Source organism: Microtus pennsylvanicus, chromosome 13 (assembly GCF_037038515.1).
Source record: "Microtus pennsylvanicus isolate mMicPen1 chromosome 13, mMicPen1.hap1, whole genome shotgun sequence".
Taxonomy (NCBI): Eukaryota; Metazoa; Chordata; class Mammalia; order Rodentia; family Cricetidae; genus Microtus; species Microtus pennsylvanicus.
The window spans coordinates 59,141,714-59,161,087 of NC_134591.1; the positions used below are offsets into that span (position 1 = coordinate 59,141,714).

The 19,374-nt window shown below is 49.3% G+C and overlaps 1 protein-coding gene across 1 annotated transcript; it reads right to left on the bottom strand.

Annotated features, from left to right (window-relative positions):
• Window positions 1-1,448: 1,448 nt before the first annotated feature.
• Gjb3 (gap junction protein beta 3) lies at window positions 1,449-7,073 on the bottom strand. Its single transcript, XM_075946176.1, has 2 exons — window positions 6,638-7,073; window positions 1,449-2,995 (listed from the first exon to the last, which is right to left on the bottom strand). Exon 2 carries the CDS (start codon window positions 2,953-2,955, stop codon window positions 2,149-2,151), a length of 807 nt encoding a protein of 268 aa, XP_075802291.1. The 5' UTR covers window positions 2,956-2,995; window positions 6,638-7,073; the 3' UTR covers window positions 1,449-2,148.
• Between the last annotated feature and the right edge of the window lie 12,301 nt (window positions 7,074-19,374).

Consider the following 19,374-nt stretch of genomic DNA (forward strand, 5'->3'; position numbering starts at 1 on the left):
GTGTGTGTGTGAAATGTATCCTCTAGTTAAATCTCATTCTCACGTTGGTACTAATCCCATCCCTCACCCCAGGTGACATTACCATTCCTTAGGTACAGTAGTAGGTATTTTTCACATGGCTTTTCCTGCGAAGCAACCTGAGGAGGAAAAGGCTTATATTGGGTTTATATTGTCTCAATTTGAGACTGCGATCTGTTACGACAAGGAAGACATGGGCAGCAGGGACATGAGGACTTCAGCTAGGAAGCTCAAAACTGGTTCCTCAGTTTACTCTCTCCTCTTTATTCAGTCCAGGACCTCGGTCTCTGAGGGGCTGCCTGCTATTAGCCTGATCCAGACAGTCCCTCACAGACTCGGCCAGAAGCGGGTCTCCTGGCTGGTTCTGTGCCCTGCGTAGCTTACAAAGCATGACCCATTCTTGCTCTTTCTGTTGGGACTTGGGCTGACACAGGTCCTATTGTATTGATGATTCGGCAGAAGTTCTTAAAGTTGAATCGAAGTGTGTGTTGAAAGTGTATTGTGAAATGACGAGGCAGTGATTTAATTCAGGGGAACGGGATGGTTCAGGAAGTGATCAGCCTACCCCAGAGCCGTTAAACTGGGCTGACTCACCCACCCCTTAACGGCCACAGGGAGCAAAGGTGAACCACAGCCTGTTGTGTTTGCGAGGCACCCTGACCCCTCTTTGCTCTCATTGGCTGTCAGCCCACTGACTCCTGACTTTCTAGCTCTTGGCATTGGTTTTAATGGTCACTAAATGTTCCCAAGAACTCGTCTATGTTTGCACAAGGCTCCGCTTCATATTCTGGTGTGGCTTGGGATATTGGTTTCCCTTCAACTGTAGGTGACGATTGCACTTGGATCGGGGCTGTGAGCAGAGCCTTAATGCTGAGTCTGTGCTTCTGCCTCCCCAGGACTGGCACCTTGGGCTTAGGTCCACTTAGGGTGTCCCAGCATCTTTCTTAGGGCTGGTGTGAAAAAATTTGGGGCGGGGGGGGGGATTGGACAGAGCTGAAGGAATTGCTTGCTGGGTGAGGCTGGGATGTGAGCAGTCTCTAGAGTGGCTATATACTTACTTTACCATGAGTGTGCATGAGTGAGCGTATGAATAGCAGGTCTTGTGTGAACACAGGGTGGGGACGTGGGCTGAGTGACCAAGGAGAGAGTGTGATATGTCTGTTATGAGCGACCGTGATTGTGTGTGCTCAGACCAGTCTAACTTAAGAAGGCTGGAGGCGCCCTCTGGTGGCTACAAGTAGAATCCTAACGTGAGCACTCCCCCCCACACCCATGGTTTCCTGACAACAGTTGCCACCAGCAACCCCACCCTTTCTCAACCTCAGCTTCAGCCTATGTCACACTTCGAAAGTAGCTTCATCCCCAAGTCCAAGGGCTCTTTCCTATCCCTGGGACTGGGTGGAAATTGGGGAGAATGGAGGAGAGACGCAAACTGTATAAAACAAAACTTTATTGCTTTAAAGGAAACTGACTAGGATGTACAGGTTCCATGCATGCGCCCAAGGTCCTGGCCACAGGGTGCAGTGGACTGAGCACCCTGGAGGAGGAAGAAGAGTATTGCTGCCTGAAGATGGAGGTTGGAGAGGGTGATCCTGAGGACCCCTGGGTGTCCCAAACAGCAGTTGACATGACAAGACTTACTACCACTTTCTACGTTCGTTCTTTGGCCTCTAGAACATTCCACATAGGAACCCGAGCAGCTTCTCATGGGGGTGAGGATTTAAACACTCTCTCTGGCTGGCTGTCCCCTGTCCCCAGCCAGCACCCCTCCTCTGAGACCCCCAGTTCTTTTTGCTGTTGCTACCTCTTTTGTAAAGCCCCCTCCATTTCTCTCTTCCATGGTGCTTTTCTGCGAGGCTGCCTGGCCTGGCAGTCCCCTGGGGTAGGTAGAAGCACTGCTTACCAGCTCAGCTAAATAGACCCTTGCATGCATGTAGTTAATCTGCTAATCTAAATGTCTCTCTGAAGCTGGGTTTGCCATGTTACCTATACTAGGTAGCCAGCACAGAACCCAGAATATCTGTATCAAACAAAACTGGCTTGCTTAGTGAATTCAAAGGGGGGCACCGAGCCCCGCTAAGGACCCCTCCACCCGCAGTACCTCCCTGCTTCACTTCTCCAGCTTGAGGTTCAAATGGGGGTCAGATTCGGAGCTGAAGCCTGCGGCTTGGCATCGCCTGGGTCTGGTTCCTGGTCCCCGCTCTCCAGAAGCTTGTGGTGACAGCGGCAAGTGGAGGCTCGGCTGGAGGACTTTGGGGAGATGCCACTCTTTTTAGGCTTGCTCAGGCCTCGCATAACCCTGTGGAAGATGAGGTAGCAGATCTCACAGATGGTGAGAATAATGCAGACAGCAGAGGCGCCTACCATGAAGTAGGTAAAGACTTTCTTCTCCGTGGGCCGAGCAATGTAGCAGTCCACGGTGTTGGGGCAGGGTTCCACGCCGGCACACTGTACCAGACGCGGCATGGTGAAGCCGTGCCAGAGCTTGTGTAGGGCATATAGGAAGACGAATTCAATGATGAGTTTGAAGACGAGGCTGAGCAGGTAGGTCCACCACAGGCCACCGTGCTTCTTGCCAGGATGGCTGTACAGCTTGGCACATTGCTCCCCGTGCTTCTGGCGATGCTTCCGCTCCCGCTCCTCGCGGTAGGCTACGTGCAAGATGACCAGCATAGAGGGACACGTGACAAAGATGAGCTGCAGGGCCCAGAGGCGAATGTTGGAGATAGGGAAGAAGTGGTCATAGCACACGTTGGTGCAGCCAGGCTGCCTGGTGTTGCAATCAAAGTCTTTTTGCTCGTCACCCCACACGCGCTCAGCTGCCACCACATACACCAGCACCCGGAAGACGAACACGACCGACAGCCAGATGCGCCCGAAGGCTGTAGAGTACTGGTTCACACCGCTCAGCAAGTCCTGGAGCTTCTTCCAGTCCATGGCGCCAGCTCACGGCTGGGGAGAGGGGCACTGTACCCACCTGAGGGAACGATGGAGAAAACCGTTATGCTAATGGTTCGCTTGATGACTATTAATTGTAATTAAATAATGATTAAAATTATTATTTTTTGTTTATGGATATGTGTGTTATTGTTTATATATGTGCACATGCCACCGAGTCTAGAAGAGGGTGTGGGATCCTCTGCAGCTGGCATTGATAGACCATTGTAAGCCACCAGACTATGTGGGTGCTGGGAACTGAACTCTTGTCCTTTGATAGATCTCTTAACTGCTCAGCCATCAATCCAGGCCTGACTTTTTTTCTTTCTTTCTTTTTAAACAAAACAAAACAAAATAAGCCAGGTACAGTGGCACATGCCTTTAACCCCAGCACTCATGAGAAAGAGGCAGGCAGGTGGATCTCCATGAGTTTGAGGCCAACCTGGTCTACACAGTGAATTTCAGGACAGTTAGGACTATATCACAAGACCTTGGATTGAAAGAAAGAAAGAAAGAAAGACAAATTTCACTATGTAGCCCAGGCTCAGCCATCTCTCCACCCCTCGTCCATTTGCATTTTATTTTTTTAAATACAAAACAAGTTTCACAATGTAGCCTAGACTGGCCTGGAACTGGTGACTGCCTTCTGAGTGCTGGGAGTAAAGGTGTGCAGCTCCATGCCCACACTCACTGAGCTTTTCCTTGGGTGGACCTGGTCAGTCATCACAAGGATCTAAGAGGTGGTGACCCTTCCCAAGACACAGATAAGACGTGGAGCTCATGAGTAATAGGCAACCCGCCCAGTCAGCATTAGAGTGTATTGCAGACAATGACCCTTTACCGTGGTGCTCACAAGCTCTCTCCTGCGCGCTCTCTCTCTCTCTCTCTCTCTCTCTCCCTCCCTCCCTCCCTCCCTCCCTCCCTCCCTCCCTCCCTCCCTCTCTCTCTCTCTCTCTCTCTCTCTCTCTCCCTCTCCCCTCATTTAACCCTTTCGGAGGGCACCCTGGAGTGGTGCCCGCTCCCCTTCCAGCTAATGGATGGAGAAGCTGATAATCAAATGACTACAGATCATATTGAGTGTCCGATAAGTGCTGGTTACTCATGACTGCAGGGTGCAGGCAGGCCAGGAATTTGCATGAAGAGGACTGGACTTAGGCCCATGTTCTTCCTTCCCTTCCTGGATGCCCACCTCAGACCCTTTTTTTTTTCCCTTTTCAGACAGCATCTCGAAATGGCTTTGAACTCTCTGTATAGCCAAGGATAACTTTAAAATTCTAGTCCCCCATCCTCTGCTTCCTGAGTGCTGGTTTTGCAGGAGTGTAATGCCATGCCCATTTTATGTGGTACTGAGGATGGAACCCCAGGGCCTCGGGCATGCTAGGCCAGTACTGACTGAGCCCCAAGTCACAATTTTGAAAACGGTTCCCTCATTGATGTCTCAACAGCACGGTGTTGTGAACCTATTCTACAAAGAGGCCACTGAAGCTGGAAGAGGAGAAAGGACCTGGTAATAATTTTTCTTTTTATTGACATTTTACTTTTAGGTGTGTGAATTTTACTGGCATGTATTTCTATACACCATACGGGTGCCTGGTGCAGATGGAGGCAGGAAGAGGGCATCAGATCCCCTGGAACTGTAGTTAGAGACAGCTGTGAGCTGCCACGTGGGTGCTCAGAATCAAACCCAGGTGCTTTGGAAGAGCAGCCAGTGCTCTTAAAGATTTGGTTATCGCCCCATCACCAAGGTCTGCCAACATTGCAGTCAGTGGTAGTAAAGACAGGGGTTTGGGTCTGTTTCCTAGGACGGCACTCATCTCAGAAGCTATGTAGAGACAGCAGGGCCTGGGGGATCCTAGCCACCCCTGGGTTTGCTGTTGGCCCGGCTTTGTAGAGACTGATCAGGCTGGCTCATCTTTCTCCCAGTTCTGGGTGACTCAGCGGGTGTAGACAGGTGGGTCAGATGAGTGTACCTGGGGTTGGCATGCTGATGGGATGTGAGAGTATTTACCTCTCCCCAAGCCCACGTGGACCTGAGTGTGCACGGGAGTGCTTCAGAGGCTGTTCCGGACGACTACTGGACCACCACGTTGGCCCGAGCTGTCATTATCCTTATCCATATTCCTGCCACAGTCTCCTCATGGGCCTGGGAGCTATTCCTTGCCTCCTGAAGCCCATTAAATCACAAATGATTACACTTCCCTTTCTTAAACCTCTTCGCTCCCTCTCACTGTGCTTAAATCACAACCCCAAGAGTCTACAGCCCTGTCACCCGCCCCCCCCATGCGTACTCACACGTGCAGACACACGCACGTGCACACTCACCTTGCCTCTCTCTGCCCAGACCTTGCCTTGATTGCTCCTGCCTGGAATGGTCTTCCTCTAGAACCTTAAGTGGCTGGACCCTAAATCACTACTTAAGTGTCTTGGCTCCAACAACATCCCCTTAGGGTCTCCTCTCAAAGGACTTCAAGTTTGAACCTGCTCCAGCTAGTCTGTTCCAGTTCCCTTTGTTTTCCTAAGCCCTCAGTCTCAGTTTGAAATTTAAGTCTTGGTCTTCTTTTTGTTTGTTTGTTTTTGTTCTCATTTATCATCTGTCTGTCCAATTAGCAAGCCTGCTTGACTGGCTGGCTGCTTCTAAGTTTGATACACAAAACTCAACATACAGTAGGCGCTCAATTCACGCTGAATGGGGAAAGCTGAGTTTTCAGAGAGGCGGTGGAAGGGCTGGCCGGGACTGCAGAGGAGTTAGAAGGCAGTACGCTTCCTCAGTATCGCTGCCTTCCACAGGACCTGTCTTTTGAGAACCTCAGTTCTGGACAAGATGGGGGTGACCGTGAAGCCCTAGTATTCGGACCCTCAAGGGTTTGCTCCGGATACTGTCTAAGCCCTGGCCTCTACGGAGGGGCCATGGATTAGCACCTGGATTCTGATCTCCCACTGTCGCTTACTAGTTAGGGGACATCCGAGAGATCTGTAATGTCGCTAACCCTGTTCCTTATCTCCTATCTTGGGTTGCTGCAAGAATCTGCGACTGTTCCCTCTCTGGCCTGCTCTTCCAAGGCGTGCTCTGGGAGAGGTAGGGGGAGGAGAGGGGGTTCCTTTTACTGGTACTCTCTAATACTGCAGCAACTCCCCCACTCTGGAGCTCCCTATTCTTCGCGCAGGCTGCCCAGTTCCTCCTAAGACACACCCGAGACAGACTCACTTGCAAAGTATTTCCCGCCTAGCCCGTGCTGGGGACTGGTGGAGCCGGTTCTGGATCCACCGTCGCCCCCTAACTCCAGCTGCCAAAAAAATCGTTTTTATCCAGGTGCAAGACAGAACCTCTCCGTCTCTTGCTTTCTACCCCTCACTGTGGCTGACTCCAAAGGTAGAGCTCCCCACTTGGGCCCTGGGACCCTAGTTTCCTTCTATTCCAGGTAGCTTGGGAGCTTGTGGACCTGGGAAGGGGGCGTCCTTCTGGCAGCCTTCCAGCGGCTAGTACCGCCACCGGGTCCAAAATGCTTTGTGGTGTGTGTGTGTGTGCGTTGGGGGGAAGCAAGGCAGTCTCTCCACTGCCCTTCTGCAGCACTCTATCCTCAGCCTGGACGCGTGGGCAGGCTTCGGTCCAGCCCACCAGGAGATCTCTATAGAGAGGGGTGTTCAGTGCCCAGAATTGTTGCCGCCCCTTCCCGGTACTTACGGTCAGCGGCGCTGCCTCCGTTGGGTGGCTCCTAGTGCCCAAGACCCACGGCAGAGGAGGAACGAGGTGGGAGCCAAGCCCGGCTTTGTGGCCTTAGTGAGGCTCCTGGATAGAGGTGGTGTGGAGGAGGGGCGGCCTGGAGGAGGAGCCTGGAGTCGCCTCAGGGGTCCGAGTTCTAATCCCGAAGCAGCTGCAGACCCGGGAGCCCCAGGCTGCTTCGCAGGGCCTCGGCTTGCTGGCGTGGAATGGGGGCATTGATGGCCATTGACAGAGCTGTTGCAAAGGCTACAATGACATGAGGGCGTGAAACACTTTGCAAACTGTTAAGTGCCTTGGCAGGAGGGATGGCAATAAAGGACTGGCCCAGCCCACAGTGGTGGTTACCACAGATACTCCCGGTCTGCGCCCTGCCCTTCTGGATCACCGCCTGCCACAAGGTCTCAACCCTGCGTTGGAACACCGCAGGACGGGCGGGGATTCCTGCCCTGCTTGCGTCCTTGATGACAATCTCCAGGCAGGCAGATGTGTCTTTGTGACAGTCCTGCGGGGCTCACAACTCTGGGCTGGCAGCCTGAAGGGACACAACCCGGAAAAGAAATCTCAGGAGCAAGGGTGGTTGTGCTTGGAGCGATTTCAGAGGACCCAGTCTGTCGAAGGGTGTGTGGAGCCGCATGGGAGGCAGAGCTTGTGAAGGGCGGAGGCCTTGAGGGGCTCCTAAACTGGGCTCTGGAGACCAGGGACACTTAGCATTATTTGTGTGTCAGGACTGGGATCCCGAAAGCCCCTAGAATCCCAGGAATGGAAACCCATTTTTTTCCCCCGGGGATCCCCAAATCTTAGTCGCAACCCTGCCTGAGGCTTCACTGTCTAGACAGAGATGACTGTTGCCCGACCCTGGTGACTATTCATTCCACTTGCTGTATCCACTGGTGCCAGCTTTTAATCTACAAAAGGCGACCATTGTTAGGAGGATCCGCTACTGTGTTCTCCTATGACCCGGAGGGATTCCTGTGCTCCTGAGCTGTGCTTTCTGGGACAAGGCTGCTTCCTCCACGTGCTTTATGCCGTTTTGGCAGCATACAAATGAAATATCTCCGGTTGCTTCTGTACTTCAAGGAGGAAAACGGAGTGATGTGCTCAGGTCCACATGGAAGAAGTCACACAGCTGGCTCCAGAGAGCTCAGTAAAGATGGCTTTGGATGAGGCTATCTTGTACTTGCTATGGGCACGGCCCTTATCATACCGTGACTGAGCAGTGCTGGGGGTTTCTGGATGGCTCTGCTAATGTCACTGTGTGACATGGGGGGACCCTGACCCTGCCACCGACTGCTTATCACCTATTACTCTCCTACGTCAGAGCTACACTCCTGCCGTCATTTCCGAACTTGTGTCAGTGCTGCGTCACTAGGGAAAGGCTTGTCAAGGTCACTTGGGACTCCATCAGGCTAAATCCCACACACGTAAATCCTTGACCTTCTGAAGCAGCCTTTGCAGCTCAGAGCACCTTCCTCCCCCAGCTTCCCTGACGTTGTCCCAACTTCCTGGTCCCTGGGATGCCTTTCCTCAGGTCTCTCTTGTGGGTGCTCTGGGCCAGGCCCAGCATCTCCCATCCCAGGTGAACTCATCCAGTCCTACCACCCATTCACCGACAAGCTCGCATGTTCATGGCTGACGCTAACACACACAAGATTGCATAACTAGGCTTCCCACAAGTCCACCCAGCTAATAGGTTCTGGTTCTCCTTCTAGAACAACCTGCGCATGTCTGTCTAACTATAGAGAAGCCATTGCGGGGTGCTATGTGTACCACTGAGTGCTTTGATTTGTTCCTCTCAGCAGACAGGGTGCTTTCTTTTGCTGTTTTCAAGAGGCGGATTGCGTTTACACTATCATGTTAGAAGTCGCACACAGATGGAAATTAAGGCTGCTTCCAGTCCTTTCTTTCAGGGCTAGGCAAGCATGGCAGAGTTGGCAGAGCACTTACTGGCCCCTCCCTCCTCTTTCTCCTCCCCACCTATTCCTTCCCGTCTTGCTCCTTCCACTGCAACAAATCTCCTTGAACAATATTATTTGACCTATCTTTTTCTTCTCCATATGTGTGCACGCACACACGCATGCACGAGTGTGTGAAAGTGAATGTCTGCTCCTGAATCTAGGTCAGAGGACAATCTTGTGTGAGTCCTCAGCTTCCACCTTGTTTGAGACAGGGTCTCTCTCTCTCTCTCTCTCTCTCTCTCTCTCTCTCTCTCTCTCTCGGTTTTTTGAGACAGGGTTTCTCTGTAGCTTTGCAGCCTATCCTGGAACTAGCTCTTGTAGACCAGGCTGGCCTCGAACTCACAGAGATCCACCTGCCTCTGCCTCCCGAGTGCTGGGATTAAAGGCCTGTGCCACCACCAGGTGGCTGAGATAGGGTCTCTTGTTTACTGCTTTGTAACCAGGATGGCTGGCCCCGAGCTTTCAGGAAGTCCCCTGCCTCCACACCCATCTCACTATAGGAGTGCAGGGATTCCAGACGTGAGCTATTGCGTCTGACCGTGGGTGGGTCTAGAGGATCTGAACTAGGGTCCTCACGCTTGCTCTGCAAGTGCCTTCCATACTGAGCATGTCCTCAGCCCTAACTCATTTAAGATGATGTCTGTAGGGTATGTTCCCAGAAGTGGCGCTTGTGGGTTAAGGTGATGCGCTGTTTAATGTTTTGGTAGATATTGCCGAGTCCCTTCTGTGGATGCCTTGGTTGGCATTACCATGACATATCAGGTTTTCCCCAGTCCTTGCCACGAGAGAGCATTATCAAATTTTATGATTGTTGCTACATTGTATGTGCATTTTTGCTTCTTTTAAGAGATCCTAGTCTTTGAGAGTATTTGAAGAGTCATTTTGTTGTTGGATTTTCTTCTTGTAAACGTTCCTTTGCCTTAGTCCATTTCCCACAGGCAACTGCCTTTTTGTTATTTGCTTCTTGGGAATGCTTTGCGTATTAAGGAGATGTTGTCTGTGACACAGATAGGGTTTTTTTCTACTAGAGAACTGTCTTTTGACTTTGCATATGCATTCTTAAATTAAAAATAGTTATGCGATATATTTGATCATGTTATACCCCTCCCCCAACTTCTCTCAGATCCAACCCACCTCTCGACCACTCAACTTTATGTTCTTTCTTTTTTTCTCTCTTTCAAAAACAAAAAACCCCACAAAACCCCCAAATAACAAGCCCCTACAAAAACTCAAAAATGAAAATCAAAATAAGCAAAAGGCCAATAAGACAAAAAAAATGCCAAAATGAAACAAAAAGTCCGTGTATGTGTGCACGTTTTTAAGGTCTCTGGGTTTGGTCATGATTAGAAATGCTTTTGCCACTCCGAGAGTGGGCATAACAGTATCTGCCCTGGTTTCCTCAAGTCAGTGACCTAAGGAGATAAATCAGATCTATTGAAGTCTCGCAGTGACTGTCATTAGCTTGAGACTAATACCTACTCTCTCCAAGGCCACAAATAAGCTGCTGTTTTGTCTCCTGTCTCACACTGTCCCTTTGATCATACCTCCTTGGTCACACTGGTGGGACCCAGTGATGTAGAGATTCCTTAGACAAGCCGCATTCACACCCATCTTCTGGTTTTCTCATGTGCTGCTCACGGCTCTTCCTCTTTGTTGGAGAGTCACCTTTCTCTAGAGTGTCCTTGCTTACCCCTTCCTCAGCAGTCCCTGTTCTAAAGTCCTCTGAGGTCATCCACAGAAGCAGGGAGCCCCTGGGCCATATCCCTGCCACGTCTCCAGACCCTCGATTACTGCCTGTGAATGACATGCTTGGGGCCCAGGGATATATGTGCACACCGTGTGTCTGTGTATCTGTGGGTGTGCACGCGTGTGCATGCATGTACACACAACCCTGGGTAGCTGTGTCTTGGGTATAGTGTGGGCTATTTATGAAGGTAGGTTTTTGTTTATTTTGTTTTGTTTGATCTCACTCTGTAGTTCAGGCTGGACTCTAACTCGTGGTAGTACTCCTGCTCAACCTCTGGCTCTGGGAGTGCTAGCTACCACACCTAGCTGTGTGTGTGGGTTTTGCTGCATGTAAAGGTGTGGGATTGTGGAGATGGCCATGTGGTCTGGAGCTTGTGTGCCCCCATGGCTGCATGAGGTGGTGGTGCAGGATCCTGTCTGTGGTGCAGCTGGTTAATCTCTTCTGGTCACCAGATATTTTTGACACATAGGTTCTATTATTCTGACCCCACTAAGGCTGGCTCTCCCTGTTGACACCTGACAGACCCCCCCCTCCCGCCCCGCCATTGGCCTTAACCTCATTTAGAGTGAGCTGGGCGAGCTCACCATTCCCATGGAGAAAACGCTTTTGAGAACTTTGAGGTCTTGTTACCCTAAATTTCCTGCTTTTTGAGTTGGGTACTGTGTGGGAAGTCTTCTAGGCCACCCCTCTGCCTCAGGGCAAGACTGGGTTGCGCCAGGGCTTGGCAGTCATCTTCTGCCACCCCCATACCCCTCAGGCCTGCCACCTGGCATCTGGGGGTGGCAGGCCCAAAGCCACTGCTCTGATTCTAGCACAGGCCCTGCCCTACTCCCAGGCCACTCCTTCTGTCTAGAGCTGTGTCCCAGCCTCAAGCAAGGGCTTCTTAGGAAGTGTCAGGCCTTCATTCCCAGGCTGGGGCTGCCCTGGTGTTGGTGTGTGCTCAGAGATTTTCTCCTCCCTTCAACAGAGAGGTGGGGCTGGGAGAAGGCACTGGGGAGCGGGTTCTTTGGAGGATGAGACTTTCCAGCTGGCTTGGGGCTGCAACCAGGCAAGAGGCAACTCCAGCTGGAGTTCTACACTGCTTCTGCGACACTCAGAGTTGCTGAGACCTTCTGCACAGATCCCTTTACCTTCTAGTAGAGTGGATGCTTGTCTTCCTTGATTTGCTGTCAGGCCTCAGTCACTGTGTGTAAACATTTCTGCTCACTTCTCCAGAATCTGGCTCCACCGCCTCGCATCTACATTATTTTACTTTCAAGAAAAGGTCTCACCATGTAGACCAGGCTAGCCTCACACTCATAGAGAGCTGCCTGCCTCTGCCTCCTGTGTGTTGGGCTAAAGGCACAGGCCTTTATACCAGGCCTCAGTCTTTGATTCTTTTTTGCTTGTTTATTTTGTGACAGAATCTCCCCATGTAGTCTAGATTGGCCTTGAACCCGCAACCCTCCTTTCTCTGTTCCTCAAACATTAAGATTATAGGTGTCTGCCACCATACCCTATAACTTTTGATAATTTACTGAATATTCCTTATTGCAACAGACATAGTATTTCCACAACATCAAGAAAACAAACAAAAAAACCCATACAGTTTTTTGCCATGTGTGTGTATGTGTATATATGTATGTATATATGCACCTGTAGTATGTGCTCATAGGCACAGACATCTGTGGAGACCAGAAGGGAGCATTGGGTCCTCTGTAACTGGAGTTACAGATGGTTCTGAGATACCTGATGTGGGTTCTGGGACCCAAACTCCTGTTCTTTGCAAGAGCAGCCAGAGCTCTTTAACCACTAAGCCATCTCTCCAGGGCTTCACCAGTTAAAAAATTTTTAAAAATCAGATTTGTTTATTTGTATGTGCGTATGTATATGGGTGAATGTGCTACTGTGTGCATGAGAAGGTCAGAGCACAACTTGGAAGAGTCAGTTCTCTCCTTCCATCATGTAGGTCTTAGGGTTTGACTCAGGAGGTCAGGCTTGGTTGCACGCACTCTTACCTTTCAGCTATCTCATTGGCCCTCCAGATAAAAAACAAAATAAAAGGGGTTGTTGAGATGCCTCAGTGGGTAAAGGTGCTTAGCCACACAAGCTTGGCAATCCAGGTGGAAGGAGAAAACTTACTTCACAAAATTGTCTTCAAACTTCTATTTGTGCTCTGTGGTGTACACACACACACACACACACACACACACACACACACACTCATGTGCACATGCATGCACACACAGACAAATAAGATAAAAAGAACATATCTTCATTGATTGTAATTCTTTGAGCATTTGCTTGACTTCGTTTCACCCTTTTATGGAAAAATTCTTGCAGGTGTTATGGCTCATGTCCTTGCATATGGGAAACCAAGGCTGGAGAGCAGCTGGGTTACATGGCCAGTTCCAGGAAAGCCTGGGTTGTTGTAGGGAGTGGGCCACTTGTTTGTCCCGGTCACCCAGCTAGCTTAGCCCCGAAATAACCACACAGAAACTGTATTAATTAAATCACTGCTTGGCTCACCAGTTATAGTTTCTGATTGGCTAATTCTTACATCTTAATTTTACCCATTTCTATTCATCTGTGTATCACCACGTGGCAGTGGCTTACCGGGTAAAATTTGGCATGTCTTACTCTGGCGTCGGCTCCATGGTGGCTCTCCCTGACTCCGCCTTTCTTCCTCCCAGAATTCAGTTCTGTCTTCCCCGCCTACCTAAGTTCTGCCCTACCAACTGGGCCAAAGCAGTTTCTTTATTCATTAACCAAAGAAAGCAACACAGAAACAGAAGGACCTCCTATAGTTGGACTCTGTCTCAAAAAATAAAATAAAAAGGTATAATACAATATTATGCAGTAAGGCTAAAAGAATAAAGAAAATTGCCTTATTCCCCCTTAAAGGTATCTTAGTCAGGATATTGTCCCCACATTATATCCAAACAGTTTTTGTCCAGGTCCTTATAATAAACCCCATGGCAGGAACTCCCTCCCTGAAGCACTGAGGGAAGTTGGCTCCTTTCTCCTTGAATCACTGGGCTCACTTGCCTCTGGGATGTCACACTCCTCTGACTTTTTCCTTCTTGTCTGGACTCTTTCTCCACCTCCTTTGTGGTCACCGCAGCTGTCTCTGAGGCATTGAGGTGCCTTAGGGTCAGTCCCCAGGCTCCTAATTTTCTCTAACCTCCCACTTGCTCGGTGAAACCATCCTGCATCAGGGGTTGAAATATGAACAGTCGGGTTGAGGAGACGGCTCCATCGCTATGCTGCTGGCTCTGCAAGTAGGAGGACCAGAGTTTGATTTCTAGAACTCATGGAAGAAAGCTGGGTGTGGGGCCAGGAAGATGGGTCAGTAGTAAAAGCACTTGACGCATAAGCTTGACAGCCCGAGTTCAGCCTCAAGAAGCTATGTCAAAACATGGTGGTGTAACTCTAAAACTCGCACGGCAAGATGGGAGGTGAAGACGGCATGAACACCCAGAAGCTGAAGGTTAGTTCACCTGGAGTACCAGTGCAGCAGGAACAAGCGACCTTGCGGGACCCGGTTCCTGAAAGCTGTCCCTGACTTCCATATCACACAGGCGCCTGCACTCACATTCTCTCTCTGTCTCTGTCTCTCTCTCTTTCATTCGCTCGCACTCACGCATGCGCACGCACGCACATGCCTACACAGAGCATAAGGATGGTAATGATGATGCTGACGATATGGCGACCATAACAAAGCCCAGATGTGGTGATGCAGATTTGTACTCTCAACCCTGTGGAGACAGAAACTGGGGCCTCCCTGGGGCTTGCTGGCTTGCCAGCCAGCCTAGTTAAAGTAGTGAGTTCCACGACAGTGATAGACCGTGTCTCAAAACACAAGGCGGTCAGTGTCCTGAGCAATGACACCCGAGGTTGACCTCTGGCCTCCACAAGTGTGTGTGCACCCACTCACCTGCCCACACACTCACACCAAATCTGAAAGTCAAGTCAGGAGGTATGGTGTCTATTTCCTGGCTCTTTGGAGGTGGAAGCAGGAGGATTTAGATTTTAAGCCCAGCCTGGGCAATATACAAGACTTCATGTTAAGGTAAGAATAGAAACATCAAGCCGGGCGGTGGTGGCGCACGCCTTTAATCCCAGCACTCGGGAGGCAGAGGCAGGCGGATCTCTGTGAGTTCGAGACCAGCCTGGTCTACAAGAGCTAGTTCCAGGACAGGCTCCAAAACCACAAAGAAACCCTGTCTTGAAAAACCAAAAAAAAAAAAAAGAATAGAAACATCAGATATAGGTTGACAACTTCTGATTCTTACCCCAGCCCAGACTGTTTCTCTGAACCTTGTGCCCATGAACCCAGATGTTAGTCATCTATTCCCCAGGGATGCTTAGGAATCTCAAATTCACCCTCCCAAGTTAAACTCATCCTCCCTCCCTCCCTCCCTCTCTCTCTCCCTCCCTTCTCTTTCCCCTTCCTTCCTCCCTCCTCCTTTCCCTCCCTTCCCCCCCTCTTTCCTTTTTTCTTTTGAACTCTGACACAGGGTCTCACTATGTAGCTCTTGCTGTCCAGGAATTCTCTATGTAGACTAGATTGGCCTTAAATTCACAGAGATCCGCATGCATCTGTCTTCCAAGTACTGGGATTAAAAATCCCACTGTGCCATGATGTCTGGCTCAACCCTTTATGTATTAAGATTGCCAGACTTAGAAGCAAAAACAAAAACAAAACAACCCACCTCCTTCAAAAAAAAAAAAGCAAAAACAGGTAAAAATCAAGACATCAAACTAAATTCGAAATTCAGCCAGGATATAGAACATGCTTGTATTAAAAGAACAACTGTGTAGTGTTGGAGGCTGGGGAGATGCCTTGACCCGTAAGGGCATGTGTTGCTCAAGCATGCAAAGGCCAGGCTTGATACAGTGGCTTTGAACGGGTACTGGGATGTTCTGATGTAGCCTTGAAAAGATCCCTTTGTATAAGGATGTAAGCACACAATAGGCACTTCATCCCAATCCTACACGCACCCCAGTCACCCTAATCCCCAGCCGCCCCCATCAGGCATGGGATTTGGCTCAAGACTGTTTTCAACATAGCCAAATCTTCCTTTGCTGTTGCTAGGTCCGGGCTCCCTGCAGGACACCTGTGTGGGAACATTCAGAGACAATTGCAGAGGTGGACCAGGCCTCTGGGTGGGAAAATGGAGGATTAGAACCCTCCTGCATTGCTGATGGAAATCTAAAAGGGTGCGGTGCTTGCGGAAGACAGTTTGGCAGCTCCTCCAAAGGTAAACAGGCTTCCCACAGGATCCAGCAGATTCTCTCCTAGGTGTATGCCCCAGAGGATGGAACCCAGGGATGCAAACCAACCCTTGTATGGGAATCTCCACAGCAATGCCGCTCATGGTAGCCAAACAGTGAACACGACCCAAATGTCTGCCAAAGGGTGAATGGGTAAAGAAACAAAATTGGGTATAAACAGGCAATGGATTTTTAAAGACTGAATCTCATTGTGTAACCCAGGCTGATCTGGGTCAGAGGGTAGCAGTCTTACCCCAGTCTCTTTTGAGGGCTGGGATTCCAGATCTGACCAACCACTGCTGCATCAGTACCAAGGGAGCAGGGTTTGCTATGGGCTACAGTGTGGAGGAATTGTGAAGGCCTTGCCTAAGACTTAGGCCCTAAGTCAAATGGACCTGTCAAAGGGCACGTACTGTATGGCCCTACTTTTAGGAAATGTCAAGTGTAGGCAAACCTGTAGACACAGGTACTAGATTAGAGGTGACCAGTGGATGGGCTGAGGGGCGAATGAGGCTTAGTGCTTAATGGGTACAGTTTCTGCTAGGGATGATGAAAATGTTCTGGAATGAAATAGTGGTGATGGCTGCACAGCATTGGGAGCCTAACTAATGGAGCTGCATGCTATGCTAAAATAGCCAAGAAGGTGGTTTTAATATGATGTATACTCTATCATAGTAAAAAATTCAAAATATAGTTTTGAGAGTCAAGTGTCCTGACGACTGTCAAGGAAATCAAGCTTGAAGGAGAGGACAACATTAGCCAGGGACCAGGGACAGAGCCTTTCCCTGCTGGGGGGCTGTGGAGATGCAGGACAAGTGGTGGAGAAGGATGAGTGAGGTCACAGAAAGAAGGCTGGGTACTAGCATGTATATGTGTGTGTGTGTGTGTCTGTCTGTCTGTGTGTGTGTGCCTGTGTGTGTGTCTGTGTGTGTGTGTCTGTGTATGTGTGTCTATGTGTGTGTATGTCTGTGTGTCTTTGTGTGTGTGTCTGTGTGTCTCTGTGTGTGTGTCTGTGTGTGTATGTCTGTGTATGTGTGTCTGTGTATGTGTGCCTTTGTGTGTGTCTATGTGTGTATATGTCTGTGTGTCTTTGTATGTGTGTCTCTCTGTGTGTCTCTCTGTGTGTGTCTGTGTGTGTGTCTGTGTGTCTCTCTGTGTGTGTCTGTGTGTGTGTGTCTGTGTGTGTGTCTGTGTATGTGTGTCTCTGTGTGTCTCTCTCTGTGTGTGTCTCTCTGTGTGTGTGTGTCTGTGTATGTGTGTCTCTCTGTGTGTGTCTGTGTGTGTGTCTCTCTGTGTGTGTCTGTGTGTGTAAGTCTGTGTCTGTGTGTCTGTGTACCACTCTCTGGGGGACCAGCCTTCAGCAGCACAGGGCTTTGGTAGGAATCCACGGAGTCTGCTAAGCTAGATTTTTCTATCTGAGGGGGTTAGGGAAAAAGGCGCTCACTGAACTCTCTCGATGGTTTTCTTCTTTACTCTCTCTCTTATTCTCTCCATCCTCTCATGCTGTTTTATAGCTTTTGCACTCTAACAGACTCTTCCAGGCAGTACAAGAATCAAAACAGCTGCATCTCATTTCTCAAGCGAATGATTATAGGGAAAGACATGTTTTCCGTCTTCCTCGCGTGAGTAAACATTGTATGTATTACAGGTAAAAGACACATTATCCCAAGAAGCTACATGCATTCATACCCAAGCAACTTGTTACAGAATAACTGTGTGGGCAAGCAAGGTGCTCTTGTCAGGTCTTTTACTGGCAGGCTGCATCTTGCAGTTACAGAGAAAGGACCAATCACTTTATTACTGATCTTAAAAGGGAATCTCATAAGGAATTTTAAAAAAATCACAAACCTAAACTTTCGTATATGAAAAGAATCTATCAGCTCTACTTTAAATCTTTAGGGTCCATATCCATTCATTAATAGTGTGTTTTTTTAATATCAGGAGACTGAGGGCAGAAATGGGTATAAGGAATTAATCATCACCTTTGGTCACCAACCAAACTTAGCAAGGAGAGTACGTCAGCCAGTAATAATTGGGCCGCTTTGTTCTTGTTCCCTGACCTTAATGAGTTCCTCATTCGGCTATGGGCCTCTCTGAAACTTTAGATTGCCTTCTTGGGTTTTTCCACCTCAAAGTTATTTAACAAAATCATCCTAGTTTAACTTTGTTATTTTCAAAGCTTTGTTTTAACCGTGACGCACTCAGAGACCTGTGAACACATTTCCCGACATTAACGTTAAACGAATTTAAACTAGCTGGGCTACTGGGACTCAGCTGTTCATAATTCACTTGAACTGCAATCCATGCAGCTCCTTAGGTGGAGCTCACAGGCCCTGAGTGTGAAGCACATCCTTGTATTTATTTCTATTCATCAAAACTTTTTTTAAAAAATCAAATTAGACAGTACAGCTTAGGGAGAGATCATCTTCTTGACAATCTATAGGTTAAAATGCCCAGTAGAATGGATGTTTCCAGGAGATAAACACACTATATCACAGGCAGTGGAACTCCCCACATCCACTCACCCCATGCTGGGTACCAGAGAAAGAGAACTACAGCAAACATGTAAAGGCACAGCAGAAGCAAAAGACGTTCCAGGGTCTGCAGGCCCGTGGCCTTGCCTGAATGAGCTTGGCCCATCAGAGGATTCCCTTCTGCTGGGCTGACGCCTGGAACGTCAACTGCAACTCGCTGCTCCCCTGGCACGGCCCACGGCAGCTGTGTGTCTGTATGAAGGTGTGTGTGGCCTTCTGTGTGCGTGGCGAGGCCACCTGAGGATATCTGTCAGTTTTTCTGTTCTCTGTCTCTGTCCCTTGAGATAGGGCTTCTTCTCAACCCGGAGCTAGGCTGGTGGCCATCGCAACCCTGGGGCTACAAGTGTGCGCCTGGTCATGTCTGGTTTTTAATAATAGTAAAAAGATTCCATTTTATTTTAATTCTGTGTGTAACTGTGGGTGGGCTTGAGCACTTGAATGCAGTGTGTAGAGACCACAGGTGATGGGTCCCTCTGCAGCTGGAGTAACTAACAGGTGGTTACGGGAGGCCCAACATGGGCGCTGGGAACTGAGCTCAGGTCTTTGGGAAGAGCAGCCTGTGGTCTTATCCACAGAGCCATCTCTCCGGGCCCATGCCTATCTTTTTAAAAGTATTGTTTGCATTAATAATTTTTGTCTTAATTTCATGTATACTTGTACACATAAACATACAAACATGTATGTAATGTGTTCTTATTCTCATCTCATATCTTCTCCTGTCTTCCCCTACTCCTGCGAGCCCTCCTTCTCCCTACAAATATCCTTTTCATATTCATGACGTTTTGTGTTATTTGTGTCCCACAGAGTTTGATTAGGATCAACTGTGCACCCACAGATTGGGAACTGTTCTTTAGACCCGAAGGGCTCAGCAGTGGGTACAGGATTAGATACCATGTCTCCCCCTCTCTTAAATAGATCAATGGAGCATACAGATCAATAAATGGTAGTGATCTGTGGGCCCCTCCCCAGTCACGGCTGACTGCTGAGTGGGCCTGATTTGTGTGGGTCACAGGCCCGTAGGCACGGCTGTCACTGTTGTCATAGCTGCATCATGCTTAGAAGGTGGAAGTTTGCGGTCTTTCTTCCTGTTTTCCAGCTCGTACACTCTCTTGTCTCTCTCCCGAAGCGCTTGCTGGGCCTTATGGGGATGCTTTAAATGTCTCGTTTAGGAGGGAGCCCTCCACCAACCCTCATTCTCTCAGCATC